Source organism: Pempheris klunzingeri, chromosome 13 (assembly GCF_042242105.1).
Source record: "Pempheris klunzingeri isolate RE-2024b chromosome 13, fPemKlu1.hap1, whole genome shotgun sequence".
Lineage (NCBI taxonomy): Eukaryota > Metazoa > Chordata > Actinopteri > Acropomatiformes > Pempheridae > Pempheris > Pempheris klunzingeri.
In genome coordinates this window covers 10,941,032-10,956,742 of record NC_092024.1, presented here as the reverse complement: position 1 = coordinate 10,956,742, position 15,711 = coordinate 10,941,032, and the positions used below count along the sequence as shown (strand labels likewise).

The following is a 15,711-nucleotide window of genomic DNA, read 5'->3' as shown; positions in this document are numbered from 1 at the left end:
AGCTGCTGTGATCCACTGGATGCTGCTACCGTTCAGCGACATGAAACACGAACAACATCGACATCTAGCGGACATCAGAGGGGACACCAGGTCCTGTTTGGTGGGTCCCCTCTCAGACTGGGGCTGTGTGGGTGTTGACTGTGTGGTGGGCCACTGCAGCATGTGAGGCTCGACTTGATTAAACAGGCAAAATGACAAAGGCGTGGGAGTTGTGGGAAAGACGTTGTTTGTTTGGTAAAAGACAGACTCTGACTCTGATTGTTTAGATGACATAATTTTTCTGTCATCCCTCAAGTCCTCATGCTTTATGGACACAACACGGAGTCAATGACCTTTCACTGTAACTACATGCTTCAGAGTGCAAAGCTTTCTAAACTTAGAAAATAAGTCACTGGATTCCCTAAATGTTCCAAGGGCCGTCCTTAAGTTCAAATAGCTTTACAGTACTTCCTCAACTGAATAATAACATTTAGGTGACATAATGGACCACTGTGATCCACTGATGCACTAGAAACACATCTAGATCGGTGTCCTTTTTTAACCCTGCGGTGAGGAATACTGACAAAAAAGACAATTAAATAAAAGAAATTTAAACATATAATAGTGAGCTCCTGTCAGACAAGGAAAACAAACTTTTTAGAGGCGTTTATAATAATAATCACGATAATCATACTTACTTATTAGACCTTCTTAACTCCCTTTAATTGACTGGCACTTGCTCTTTCCTTCTGATTGGCGTTACCATGGAGAGCGTTGCCATGTGACACTATTATCCAGGAAGACGCTGCCCAGGCGGCGGTAAAGAGGAGCGAAATGGACGATAACTATCAGCTCGGAGCTGCTGGACCAGTAAAAAATGTGAGTGACCCGTTTGAATCGCAGATATGGCAGTAAGGGGACAGGAGCAGAGGTAACATTGAAGTGTGTGCGCTGTAAATGGCATTTGAGAGCACACTGTAACGGTGCATCGAGGCTAGTGCTAGCTTCTTAGCTGTTAAGCTAATGTAAAGGTCATTATTAGACAGTCAGGGAATGAGATAGCTATTTGACCCGCATGCCAGCAGCAAGAGGAGATATTATCACTTCCGTCTGTCGAGCAATGGCAGAAGAAATGTTTGTATATGAGTACATAGCCAGCGTTAACCAAGTGGTTAGCCATGCTAGCTGAAACTTCCCGACATGCACTGCTTAATGTTTTGGAGACATGACTGGGCGTCTGTACCGTTAATTGCTCACTAAGCTCACACGAAACTTCCATATTCTGGTGTATCGATTCTGTAATTCAATTTCCATCACTGCCTTTTTTCCATAATATTTAATGTTCTTATCTTCGAGCCTTTCTCTTCTCCTGAAACAGTGCTGGAAATAACTATTTCAGCTAATTAGGGTGATTTGGGTTGGTTCATCCACCATTCTGTTTTATGGTGCTTGGAGTGCTGGTTGTTTTTAAGTTGATAACAAAACTGTGTTTTTAAAGTAGTTCAAATTATGCAAAACTACCTTTAGTTGACATGAAGTCACTGCTGAAATGATGGCCACTCAACCTCAACCTTTTGTTCATGTACATGCAACACCAGCATCCCCAGTTCATTATTAAGGAGCATGTCCACTCACCTTTTAAAGGATTATTGTGCTTCTTCGTGACACCCTGTATTGTTAACTGTTTCTCCACCCTCTGGTACAGTCTTTCATCCCGTGAGTGCCAAGTTCAGCCTCCCTGCTCCTTGTCTCACCTTGACCAACCTAAAATGCATTTTCCTATTATTAATTCCACTTCACCATCAGCACAATGTAGGTTCCACTTCCTGCGAAGAGTAAATTCAGTATAAACATGAAAGTTTACAGGACTGCAAATGAAAGGGGTGTCCCCTTTAGAAATTATGTTCATTTGTTGAACAATGCTCACATCTGAATAGTGTGACTTCACAGAATTTGCACAAGTTGCACAAAAATACTATGCAAAAGAGTACTGAACACCATTTTAGCAAGTGGAATAAACTCATCTGCTGTTTTTTGAAGTCCATCCAGACAACATTTGGTTGACTCATTAGATGACACAGTTTAAGCACAGCAAACCCACAAAGTCTTTGGAAGCTGTTGCAGGTGGCAGCTTTTGGCTTTATGATATCAAAATCTATTTTCCATTTTAAAATTGTGCATATTTCCCAGGTTGCAAAGTCTGGACGAAGAGCTCGCCTTACAGCAGACCAATCATCCTTTGAAGATTCTCGTTATGCAAGGAAGTCCTCCACCCCTGCTTCATTGGGAGAAGTAAGTAATCATGTGAGAATAGACAGTTAGTTGCATGCTTTAATTTCACCTAACAATAAGCTTCATTAGTGCATTCTGGTTTTGTCTCATACATGAATCACAGGATGATGACGAGGTAGGTAGCATGAAATACGCTGCGGCTTTGTAGACTTCAGCTGCTAACGCTCCATACAACAACTTTATACCATTTGCAGTGGTCTTAGTTTCATAAACACTGATCTGCTTACATTAGGTACCGTAATAGGTTGCTTCTCTTCAGCTGGTTGGATTACATATCCACACCTGTTGAGATTCACCACCTCTCACATTACAGCACACACGGTAACACTACCTTGACACACATGGTATAATGTTTTAATGGAGCTCTCATTTATGTGGAAACATTTGAGTTGCCATTTTCCTACTTCAGCAGGTTTTGAAGCACGTTTTCCAAAACTGTAGCTGCTCTTCATTTATTGTCCTGTGTGCAGTGGTTCTGATGTGCTTGCATGAAATGTTTTGAAATGTTACTTTGTACAACCTTTTTCAAACTTTTTAAGTCACAAGTAAGTCTCATGTAAATTGTTTAATTGAAAAACAAGCAGATTACATCTCTAACGTCCCCATAACTCAATCAACAATCTTAATAAACCTCTCCTTCTATTGCCTTGTGTGAATCACGTTAAGTTTTTGCAGAAATGCTATCATAAAGTCTTCTCAGTGATCTCTGTCTCATAAAGCAGGTTGGAGTTCATGTTGCTAATTTTAGACCAAATGTATGGCAAAATTATATGAGAGAAGTCAAATCAGACAGTTGAAATATAATAAATTATTTCACTTCACTATTATTGGCATCTATGGAATCAGTCACATCTCCTGGATTGGCAAACTGTAAACCAGCCAACATTCTCTAAGCAAAAAATTCCAGCAATGCTTTTGCTTTAGGCTAATCTTCCCAAATTAGGCCAACTTCCCTAATGTATGAACCAGTATTCTCGCGCCCTCTCTGACCTGCTGTGCACATGCAATACATTTTTCCAGAGTGTCGTGCGACTGGGTGGGTTTATTTGCAGTCTTCGTTTATCAACCCTGGCCTCTTCTGCCTAAAATACCCAACTGATTGGTCACATTCCTGACATCCTTTTAAACAAAGACTCATTTGCTTTTATGGGCTCATAGGGTTTGGCCACCACAAGTTCCTTGCCCTAGAGACCATCAGAGAATCCGAAATTAGAAACCACGAGGGCTAAGGTAATTGCCTTAACAGCCGTAACTATTTTACTACAACTGTGAGGTTCATATTTGGTCATGAAGAATTGAAGGCACAGATTTGTTTTGTTTCTCAGGACGCTTATGGTCCTCTCCATTTTTGTAGATGTGAAGCAACTGTCAGGGGATGAATTTATTACACTCAAAGACACTTGACCGTATTATCTTGTCTCTCATGGAAATTGTTCATTGTCAGAAATACCAGGCTTTGAACATCAGATGGATTTCACATCACTTGAAGGGAATTTTGTAATGTTGCTTAAATGACTCAATTGTCATTATTGTAATCCCCTTTGTTCTTAATAAAGCGACAGTTACTAATTACACAAAGTTGAGGGAGCTTGTTCAGCCTCAGCTCTCTCGATTAATGGTAATATACAGCAGAGCAGAGTGGCTCCCCCTCCCTCTGCCCTGCTTAATGGTGAAATTCAGATTTATAAATGGCTTTGGTGAAGGAACCAGCCATGAAAGATTATTTCCTCTTTCATCATAAACGAAAGAAATTCTTCATGAGCACTTTGTCCTCTGCAGACCCAATTTAGTAATGAGAAATGTTGTGCCTTTTTTTCCCCCCCTAATTCATTTGTCTAGTGCCCACCCCCGTGTGCTCTGAAGAATTCATTCATTCAAGTGCTGGTCTCAGGGTCCGGGGCCCCGAGATGCATACTCAGTTTACTATTTTCAGAATCAAAGAATGAGAGGGAGAGGGTCATTTTTTTCCTGTGGATCTATTTTAGAGTCAGACTTACAGGCCCCTTGCAGTTCCCACACTCTGCTGCATATGTTCGGGTGCGGGAAATGGACAGTAGTGAAAGCTGTAATAAAGAAAACAATGGAGCCCATATAGATGACTTTGTGCAGAACATACCAGACATATTGTTTATTATACACAAGCTTTTTGGTAGCTTGCAACTTAAACCATGTGAACTCAAACATATAAACATCCGTTTTTTTTCCTTGTACATTTATGCAAAGATTAAGGGTATGCATTTCTTTTTGGAGTCTTTATTTTCTCTTGCTGTAGACAACAGGGCCACCTACTGGTACATTTCTCCTGTAAACACGCATGGTGACAGGTTTTTGCAGGTCTGTTGTTCAAGTACAAAATACAGCCTAATCACCAGTATGTCAAATAGGTATTGGTGTAACACATAAGTCCTCTAATTATGACAAAACATAAGCCATATTTTACACAGACATGACATTTTTGTGCTTTATTTGCCTGTATTAAATCCTGATAACAGTTATACTGCTTAAAAATACAGTATGATTTATTTATCTTCTCTGTGAGTGAGTAAACATTGGTGAAGCTGTTTGCTATTAAAATTATCTTTTCCTCCAGGGCCCTCCTCCCAAACCGGCCCGGCGGCAGGGCGGCTGGGCAGAAGACAGCTCCGGGTCTGGTTCTGCCAAGTACGTAACTTCATCCCCCCCCACCCCACCCCATCTCCTGTGGCTGCTGCGACTGCGAGCTGTGTTCTTGGGTTATGTGTTATTAATGAACTCTCATGCTGTTGAATGAGCTTATTTATCAGTGCATATTTGGCACTCAGGCTGTGAATCAACAAGGTTAGAGGGAGCCTGTCTGAGCAGGCAAGTCTCCATTCGTCTTCATCTGTGAGCAAGGCGGTAATTGACATGGTTAATGCATCAGCCACAGGAGGGCACTGTTAGTCAGCTAGCTACTTCATCACAGAGGTTCATGCCACTTAATCACCCCTTACCACTGCAGTCTGTTCTTTACACAGGGAGCACAACATGGAGAATTCATGAAATAGATGGAACAGATGGAAGGTGTTTGCCAAAAGCTTTCCTCTACAACTAACGAATCAAAATCTAAATACTGTACATGACTGAATCAACATGAGGCTTTTTATTCTACTGTGGAACAACCTCTCATTTTTTTCCACCTGCCACCTCTTTTTTCACTCTCAGTGGAGGTGAGAGCATAGGAGATGCATTGAAGTGAACAGGCTGAGTCAATTGTGCTTATTTGTGTAGTTTACTGCACCGCTAGTGCAAGCAGGGAAAACAGCAAACTCAATAGATCTTTCCTTTCTCACAGAAGGTCAGCGAGTCGCTTCTCCGCTTTTGCGTAACCCAGCTTGATTCCCAGTCTCAAAGCGATTGAAATACAGGAGGTGTAAAAGGGGTTTGCACGCGCATTGATCCTCTCTGAAACAAAGTAAGTAATGGTCCCCCCTGGAACCGGCAAGGACTTTTCCCTTCAATGTCACCCCTCATGCTCAATCACCGCCGCCCTCCTCCCACTAATCCCAGCACAGAAATCCCGGGATTTGTCGATCTATCACTTCTAATTGACACTAAATGATCTGTCAGTTTATTGATGAACCTTTGAAACCAGGTTGTCACAATATATTTTATCCCTAACAACTTTTTCCAGACAGTTTTACCATGTCTATCGCTTTGCCTTACATGAGTCTTAATCAAGGGGCCTGTAATGTGTCTTAAGTGTCGCCACCCCCGCCCCCCCCCAGACAGGACACAGTCCAAGGGCAGGCAGGTAGGCTCCCTTAGCTCTGCCCTGCTTGGTTGGACTCCAGTACCTTCAAGCCCGTTGGTTTCCACTGCATGGATAAAACAGACAAGACAGGAGTAAACATGTTTAGCTGAGAATTGTTAAGCTAATTGTGTTTTATGTCACTTCTTCATCCCCTTGAAAAATAGATACTCAATTAATAAGGTTCCCCTTTTTCCAATACACATAGCAAAACATCATAACTTAAATTTCTGTATGTATTCACATTAATGCCACGTGATTTGTTGTGTAAAATGAAAACAATCAAATTTCCCTGTTTACTCAAGGAGACACTACTGTAAGGCTTTATATCTGGATTTTAGTGCAAGCTTTATTTTTTGAGTTGATGAGTTTGAATGTTGTCTGCTCTGCTTATCAAGTCAAGTTTATATTTATTGACCTTAAGACCTTACAGTCTGTACAGCAAACTGTTCAAAAAACAAAAGAAGCAGAAGAACTCAGAAATAACAAGGGATATCTCTTATGGTGAACTAAAAGTAGGAATTGGAGCTGTTGTACTGTAAGTGCCACTTTAGATCTGGAAGTTTTATTATTTTCCAAGCTTGCTCAAATGGGTTTTGCCTGGCCAATGATATCTCTACAACTGTCCTGAACACTGACATTAGTGTGCATTGATTTGAATCCCAACATTGTACTTATGAATCTGCACCTCTTTTGTTACTTGTGTTTTCCATGAATTGGTATTTAGTTAAAAGTTTTAATTCATTCAATCAATACTGCAGGAGTGCAGTCTTGATTTTGGACACTATTAAAGAATGAAAATGCCAACAAGGAAAAGACTGTTGCAATAGTGGATGCATTATTTTTTAAACCAGTAGGGGGCACTACTTAACCAGGAGAACCGGCAAACTCATTTTTCATCATGAAAAAAGATTAAAAGCTTTCATAAACATTTTAAGCTGCTAATTAAAACATACTATAACTTACTCTACTTTGATTCCTTTCTTATATCATATGACGATTGATGAGGTTAAATATCAGAGGTGATAATACTGGTGGTGATATTTGTTTTCCCTTGCTATCTGGTGTGATTGCCACTTTTCTTGAAACAAGTAGTGAAAGCAAAAAAATACTGCATTCAGACAGAGAAGTGTCAAAACACAGTATTTTGGTGTTTGGCATGCTCTGTTCAAGCTGAGCCGTGGAAGTGGAGAGAAGTCTGAAAATAGCCGCCTGATCCAGCAGGAGACAAGGCTGAAAAAACAGAGAGGAGTGAAGAAGACACATCTACTTTAGACCCCACTGTGTCAGAATTACTATCATTAGATACACATGAAGAGTGTTCATCAAAATACCTCAAAGGACTGTGCCAGGAATGAATAAATAAATAAATAAATGAAATGTATATGGTGGTATGCTTTCCGTTATTTTGAAGGAAGCAAACATGTATTCTAACACGTGTGTCATTTTATTTGTCCAACAGATCTTCAAGAAGACCTGCAGCTGAAGACCTGGAAGAGTAAGTTTGCTCAGCCACGACATCCATATTTCACTGTGCTCTTGGAGTTGTAGATTGAATTTCACATTAGTTACATTTTTGTGTGTATGGATAAAAACAGGTCAGTTTAAATATTTGGTCCCTTAGCTGTAAACTGCAAATCAAGCCGTACTTTCAGATTGTCCTTGGTTGCAGCTAATCCTTGCCTTCCAAGAACAATCACTTAACATGATTAAAAAAACAGCGTGACTGAGTTGTCATCACTTTTATTGGTGTTAGGTGCCAAGTTTTCCTGTTATTCTAGTTTTTTCCCTCACCCTCCCTCACATCATTCTGTGACTAGAATAGACATCATGAGGAGAGGCAGGTAGAGGACGCCGTCATCTATGTTTTACTCATCATCACAGTTGGGGTCCGGTGCCTGAATGGCTGTAGTGGGACAGAGGCTTTTTGTGTAAAGTTACCCTGCAGAAAAATCCCTTATGTTGCTCTGCTGTCACAACTGTCTTGTTTTCGTAATACTTATTCAGACTGCTGCTCCAGCTGGGTTTCTTTCTTTAAAAATATTCTAGAGGTGATCTTGTCTAAGCCTGCCAAGCTGGTCACCCAGACAGCACAACACTGTTTTAGCACCATCAGTGCCTTTTGGCAGTGGCTGCTGTTCAGAAGTCCAGTCAGACTGTAGCCGACTGAGCAAGTGTCCTAACCACCATGACACAAAGATGAGACAAAAAACAGGCCCATCATCAAAGCAAAGTAGTCCAGGAGCCAACTCACTCATTCCCTATGATGACCTCACCGTCAGGCTGCATTTTGAAAGCATTAAATAATTCATACTCTCACACTTCCTGTTTCTACAGCCGCCGCCTGCGACCACAAACTCCCCAGGGATCAGATGATGAAGGAGGTAAGAGCACCCTCACTATCCCCCACTCTGTGTCTCTCCTCACGGGCAAAGAGGAGCCCTCCAGTGCCTCCCCGGCACATTCATCCTCTGGAAGTAGAGCAGATAAGCAGGCGGCCAGATCATCGCTTTTCACTGATGCTCACACCATATTTCTCCTTGAATCCAGTACAGATTCACGTGTTAGAACTCTGTCTTTGACCAGTGTGTGACACCGAATGAGTATGGCCCTTCTGATGAAATCGACGTGAAATGAAAGTGAATATGCTCATTAAATGAGGTTAGCTCTGTTGTTGATGGAGAATATTGTGGTAGGATTTAAGTGTTCCCCTCACCACCCAGAGCAACACAGTTAGTTACAATCACACACACATGCACACACATAGAGTATCAGGCAGGTGCTGTTGCATACAAATCTAGCAGTTACTGAGTCACCTGAGGGCCCAACTCTGCGCACCACAAACAATGTCAGGACTGAGGGGGGGAATTTCAGCTAAACCCTGCCTAGAATAATTGTTCTATTTTGCGGCACAAGGCTGCTGGGGAAATAGGGTCAAATTGCCTTAGTAAAGATAGGTTAGCAGCGTGAAATGCTCAGCTGACAAAACTGAAGGACACACACAGCAGTACCTCAGGTAGTACTGCGTAATGCCATTTATGAACAAATAAACAAATGCCATATTGATCAAACCCTTTTATTTGCACTCAGCTTATCATAACTCCACTTCTATGTCCAGAATGTTGCAACACTTAATAATAATCAGAGGAGGAAGAGTACAAATTATTTATATAACTCAAAACAAAGCTAATGATAATGAATTACAAAAATTGAGGGGAAAAAAAGAACTTTTTTTTATCGTTCATTTTCTCCTGAGAATTGTGAACCATGATGAAGAGTTTGTCACATTATTATTATATGGAGAAAAATTAAACAATACATTTTAATTATCGCCCAGTCGTAATGTAAAGGTAGTAATATTTCTGTGCAATATTACATTTCAGGGTCTTGGTAATGCTTTTCGTTGAAAATAGGAGAAGTTTAAAAAAAAGTATAGTTGTATTACAAAACTTTTAAATGAAATTAAAATGCAATGATAGAGGACAATGCATTGCACATATGAACTGCAGGGTTTAAAGCACTATACAATTTTTATAATACCGCACATCTCTATTACATATATGTACACACACATATTGTCTGCCACTGTCTAGCATGCACTGGCTCAAATGGCCAGTCAAATGGAGAGTCCTGCGGTTTGGTTCTCTTGCAGTTAACGCCGCCGGAAAGATTATTACTCTGTGGAGGGAGACCTCTTAATACAGAGCCGGAGGCAGGGGCATTGGAAATTACAGTGCTGAGGGTTAGTGAGATAGCCCCTGCGATCTTGATTATGTCCCCTACCCTTATCCCCTATGTCCACTGGCTACAAGCACAGTGAGAGAGAGAAAGAGAGAGAGAGAGAGAGAAGGCTCGCCCACTCCCCTGCTCCCATCTTCCCATCATCTGCCCCCACAGCCTCCTGCTGGTCACTTAAAATAGCAGCAATATCGCAAACACACTCATCTGTTTCATGTCTCACTGTCTTGCTCTTAGCCGGTGATGTGTTGAATATTGTCCCATAAGCCTTTCAAATGGATTCTTTGCCAAGGTAATCATTTGACTGGACCCCTGCGTAGATTATAGGAGTCCAAGTGATGTGGAGAGGCGCCCTGTTCTCCAAAGTCACTGACCGGTGTGTGCCTGCCGGGAGTATGTCTACATTCACAGCAAATTATCCCCTTTTGATATTTACATGCTTCAGCGAGGAAGCCGGACGCGGCCGTGTAATAAGGATACGCGTGGCCTGCTCGCTGCCAGACAAAAGCCACCTTGATGCACGTCCAGCCGAGGGAAGGAAGTCAGTGTAGGTAATGTGTGGCGTGCTGAGGAGAGACAGCTCCTCCTGATGGAGCTGCCCTTTGCGCCAGAAGAAAACACTGGCTTGTTTGCAGCTGCTTTGATGCCCTACTTGACCTCCAGTAATGGGTTGAATTTGAAGCTCATTTAAAAATGTTGTTACTTTTTTCACTTTAATAATAGACTTTGCATATAGACAGCATATGCCTCTGTGGTTCACATTGAACTCTTGTGGAGTGTGTTAATAGTGTATTACTGCCTGAAATGAAAAAGGGTGTGTGTGGACAGATAGACATCCCAGGAAGCTGTTTGCAAAGAGCCGGACAGCAAGGCTTTTTGATGTCATTGCACTAAGACCATTAAATTTGATTGGGGGTCCAGGGGGGATGGATTCTGCTGAACGCTGTGCTTTGTAAATGAGAGGACAAAGTGTCACCAGGGCCTCATGAATATGAAATACCCGCGCCTGCATTTATTTGGATATCAGAAACACAGATGAATCTTGTCAGCGGCTAAACGAGCATGGCATTTTTAATTTGGTTTAATTAAAAAAGAGAAAGAAATAAGTTATCAACACAGCGTCAGCTTTTGTTATATAGTGAAAGTTGATGGGGGAGGTTTTGACCAAGTTGTCTTCAGAGTTCATTTATCTGAGAAATATGTTCAGAATCCAAATAATTTCAACAGACTGTAACTTTCATGTAGAACTGAAATTTAGTGTTCCATCAAAGATTGATGTTTCCTCCACTCCAGTTTATTTTCAGGAGTTATTTTGAAGGAATGGTGACATAGATGCCAAGATATTTCCTCACATCAGATGCAGACTTCCATCTTCTCTCCTCTATTTAGCTCCTCTATTGACTTTCCCCTCAGGGTACAGTACTGTGGTTAGAGATTACTGACAACCCTCTTCATGCAGTCCAGCTCTCTCTTTTTCTCTCACTGTATCTGTTCCCCTCTCTCTTTCTCTCTCTCTCTCTCTCTCTCTCTCTCTCTCACTCCCAAATTTAAAGCATTTTCTAAAAGGGCAGATGGCCAACTGTCTGTCTGTACTTCACAAATATATACTGTATAATGTTGTCATGATAAAAGCTTAGACCATTTGTTTGTGAAACATTTCCTCCTCTTTGATTGCTGTTGTTGTTCATCTTTATTTGTATGATAACCATTTGTGGATTAATGTCATCACACAATAAGTTACTTATTATGAAAGTCTTTGAACACATTTCAGTCACTCTCTTTATTCATTATTAACTGTAAGCTGTTTTTTAATCCAGTCTTTTTTACATCCCTTGTTATGCCTCTTATTTCCCTGGTCCAACAAATGTCCATCTGAAAAATGCTGTGAAAGTTTGCCCTGTCCTTCTTGGGAGTGGAGCCATCCTCTGTCCTGTTGCGTTTTGCCAATTAAAGTGGGTTCCCACTGTTTGAGCAGCGGGTTGGCGGCTCCTGGCACTGCAGCCCCTGCCAGGCCGCACTGTGACTTCCGACCCCACACAGATGGGCCCGCAAGCAAATACTCTTGCACATGGCTGGATGCCGCCCCAGTCGGAGTGGCAGAGTGGACATGGAGGTCGGCCCACCGGCCACTGCAGGTCCTGGGGGTGGGCGGCGCTGACAGGGCCCAAATGCTAAGGTAGCAGGGGGTGCTTTCTGGGGAGCCCCTGGCCAGCGCCCCTCTCACAGCAGGAAGAACTGCCGCCTCGCCTCCTGAATATTCATGGCCGCATGGCTATTGTGACAGGGCAGCTCTTATGAGGATGTAGCTAGAGAGAGGGAGGGGAGGAAGTGCCACACAGACATGGTCACACATACACAAAAATGTGCACCTCTAGCAGCCATACACGGGGCATTTACTGTATTTTTCATAAAGAATCCCATCTTTTGGCTGCCAAACAGATTTTCACAAATTTTGACACTCTTTAAAATATAATCAGATCACCTGTGAAATTATATGGTTTTTTGTTTGTCAGACATTCCAGTGATTCCAGACCTTGAAGAAGTCCAGGAAGAAGATCTCACCATGCAAGTCGCAGCTCCACCAAGGTACAGAAGTGAACTCCTAGATGTTGAACCGTATCACTCAGAGTTCACACACACTCGCACAGTGTGTCCCAGACCCATGTATGACAGTTAACCTCTGTCCTCGCACAGGACATCAGATTAGTAGCCTGCTCTGGTGACTTTGATAGTCACCTGTCCTCCACTCGTGCCACTGCAGAGTGCCTTGCTTTATTGGGCTGAAATGGAGAAATAACAGTTGGGTGTGATTTATGCAACTCTGTTACCAGGGTCCCGACTAACCAGGCCCTTTGATTTACAGGGCAGTGAGAGACACACCGACATGTGTCGAATATGTAGCAAGGCTATGACAGCGGTGGAGGTTATTAGGCTGGGGCTTGCTCTCCGTGCGAGATAATATCCACATTGAACTCATTGTGGGGGCAATGTAGCGTGTAATGTGCAGTAAGTAGGACTGGCATGCACTGCTAGGCCCCGGCCACTTTGAGAGCCCCCCCACTTAATTCCAACCCACAGATAAGCAGCTGGGTTTCAATTTGAAGCGTTTACCACTTGGCAACCATCTCCTGCTCTCTGTGGTCTTTGCTTGAAGTCGTGGAGCTTCATTGTGTAAAAACTTCAGACTTCTACAAAGCCACTTCTCAGTTGTGGTTTGCATGTAGTGTGAAAGCACTGCAGTCAAGCTGGCTACTATTTTTCTGTGTTGTCCTGATTGAAATACAAGTCTGTTGGTGTATCAGATGCCTATTCTGACTCTCTGTCACCCTGTTAGCATCCAAGTGAACCGGGTAATGACCTACAGAGACCTGGACAATGATCTGAAGTATTATTCTGCGTTCCAGACCTTAGTAAGTCAAGGACATTTATTTTTATAAATCTCTTTGATACTCCTACTTCTGTTCTCGACAAGGTGGTCCATTTAATTTTGTAACCAACATTACCTCTGTTTGTGCAAGCTAAGTGAATTTTACTGCGATCTTTCTTCAGGATGGAGAGATTGACTTGAAGCTCCTCACCAGGGTTTTAGCGCCAGAGCAGGAGGTGAAAGAGGTGAGTGAGTTTTTAGTAAATATAGCTTGTGAGCTCCCAGCGAAGGCCTGTCCAGCTGTTTCTAGAGCACCAGGGGAGGTTGCCACTTTGTCTCCCAGGTAATCAAGATTTATGATGTGTACATTAACACCCTCTGCTCTCCTTCCCCATTCTCCTCTCTTTGATCCCTTTGTTCCCCATGCTCTCTTTCTTGGTGTGTCTCCCTATGCCTTTCTAATTCTTCTTTTCTCCCCCTCTTCTGTCTCTCTCTTGCTCTGCAGGATGATGTGAGCTGGGACTGGGATCATCTGTTTACAGAGGTGTCCTCAGAGCTGCTGATGGAATGGGATCAAGGAGAGAGTGAGGAGCAGGCTGCATTGCCTGTAACATGAGGAGGAGGTTTGGATTGGGACTTTAAATGGTTGCAGTGGGAACTGGGTGAATGTTCATTACACAGAAGGGCCAGTGACTTTGGTTATGGTAACTTTAATTACTGTTTGTTATCCAGAATTTATATTTTGTAAAGTGTATGTACAGCTTCTCTTGTATTTTCTAAATAAAGCTCACTGTGCAGAGAACAGTGCAGTGTTGTCTTACCCCGTCTTTGTTTAAGTTTTTGGAATTTCACCCTCTTTTGTTTGTTAGTTTTAACTTAAACAGCCAAAAGGCAAACTGATTTTGTTTGAAAAGCTCCTCTTAAAAAAGCTGTCACAGATAAAAATGCCCTCCATGTACTTCCAGCATTATCAACACCCTCATACAAGTCCAAGGTTGATAATCAGCTAAGCTGAAATCCAGTTGATTGTGTTCAAATTAACATTCCTCATTAAAGCCTACAACCTTATTGTTATTGACTGTGCCATTGACTTTATCTTCCAGGTCTTCGATAGGAGCAACCCCTTCTTTACTATTATCTCAAATGCATTGAACAGAGTTCCTATTGACACCTGGGGGATTAGCATACATTATACCTTTTACTGGATAAAGAGGTATGGATGGAAGTCGGGAACAAGACAGCAGCTGGTATCAGGTGCGTGCTCTTTAAAGTGAAAGAACTGGAAGAATTCTTCCCAACAATGTGATGAGCCTGAATATAGAGCTTACAAGACCGGCCACAGGACTGGACGTGTTTTCAGTTCTGAATTTAAATTGACATCGGCTCTGACACAGTATTTGATATAATTTATGAAATGTGTGGTATACCGTGGCTTCAACACATGCTGGTCACATGTATCAGCATTCAGTTTTGTCTTTGGTTCATGTGTGTGAATATAAATGCAGGCCTCCAAAGTCAGGCCAGGTCTATTAGGGAAACAGCTGTAACATTTACAGATTGTGATTAGGTTTATTTCTGAGGCAGCGAGCAGTCTCATGACATTTGGGGATGCACAGCAAAGTCCTCAAGGACACATAATCTATGCATCTAACAGCTCAATCACTGCCCATCACAAATAGTTCCAGATTTTTTTCATTTGGTGGGCCTTGAATCAACTTCATCAAGTGTAATACCTCACAACGAAGCTATCACACGGGATATTTGCGCTCAGAATAATTGTGTGTAGTAGAATATTTAAGCTCAGTGCTCAAACACAGTGAGTGATCTCTGTTTGTTTCTCTATCAGACAAACAAACATGCACTTTTTTACCGCCTCCACAATTGGCTTATTTAGCCAGACTTAATGAATTCTGCCCATATGCCCTGAACAGCTGCTATGTTGCCCCTTCCTCCCGCCCCCGCCGAGCTGCGAAGTGCCCATCCATGTAGAGACAACCTCTAGCTGTCTCTCTGGAGAAGGCTAAGCCTGCCACTCCTCTGCTGGCAGCCGGCCGGTGCTGTCTGAGGTGGACTGCGGACGGGCCGAGACTCAGATTAGGGCCCAGTGATCACGGGTTGTGGCCGGCCTCAAATGATTGGCCCGAGCACCGATGGATCAGAGAGGGGATTAGAGAAAGAGAGAGAGATCCAGAGACGCTGTGTGGCATGTGCTTGCATCCAGCTTCTCAAAGTGACCTCTCTCTACCGCCTCATCCTGCCGCTCTCTTCTCTTTTATTCTCTCCGTGTCTGGCAGTGTATACAGTATACCCTGATGCTGCAGCGAGACTCAGAATGACCTCTCACAGTGAATTCAATCAAGTCGAAATAGCTACAACATATACATTATTCCTAGTGAGGAAGACAGTTGTGTTCTCTGAAAGCTTTTTGGTTGTGGCGGTAGCTTTCAGATGAACATGGTGTCACTGGGAGGTTGCTGAGTCTGAGGCCACATTGATGCTGTGTGTATCAGATCAAACAATACAGGACTCACACGGGTTTAGGCTGTAATTTGTTTTTCCTGGACAT

At 42.5% G+C, this 15,711-nt stretch overlaps 1 protein-coding gene across 1 annotated transcript; it reads left to right on the top strand.

Annotated features, from left to right (window-relative positions):
• The first annotated feature begins 782 nt into the window (after positions 1-782).
• LOC139212265 (Intraflagellar transport protein 43 homolog) lies at positions 783-14,188 on the top strand. Its single transcript, XM_070842775.1, has 9 exons — positions 783-858; positions 2,170-2,271; positions 4,862-4,932; positions 7,503-7,538; positions 8,378-8,424; positions 12,292-12,364; positions 13,113-13,188; positions 13,328-13,390; positions 13,651-14,188. Exons 1-9 carry the CDS (start codon positions 814-816, stop codon positions 13,759-13,761), a joined length of 624 nt encoding a protein of 207 aa, XP_070698876.1. The 5' UTR covers positions 783-813; the 3' UTR covers positions 13,762-14,188.
• Positions 14,189-15,711: the final 1,523 nt, after the last annotated feature.

Coding starts and splice junctions, on each gene's coding strand:
- LOC139212265 (XM_070842775.1), top strand. CDS start 814: ATGGACGATAACTATCAGCTCGGAGCTGCTGGACCAGTAAAAAAT. Junction 4,933..7,502: donor TCCGGGTCTGGTTCTGCCAA/GTACGTAACTTC, acceptor TTTGTCCAACAG/ATCTTCAAGAAGACCTGCAG. Junction 7,539..8,377: donor GCAGCTGAAGACCTGGAAGA/GTAAGTTTGCTC, acceptor CTGTTTCTACAG/CCGCCGCCTGCGACCACAAA.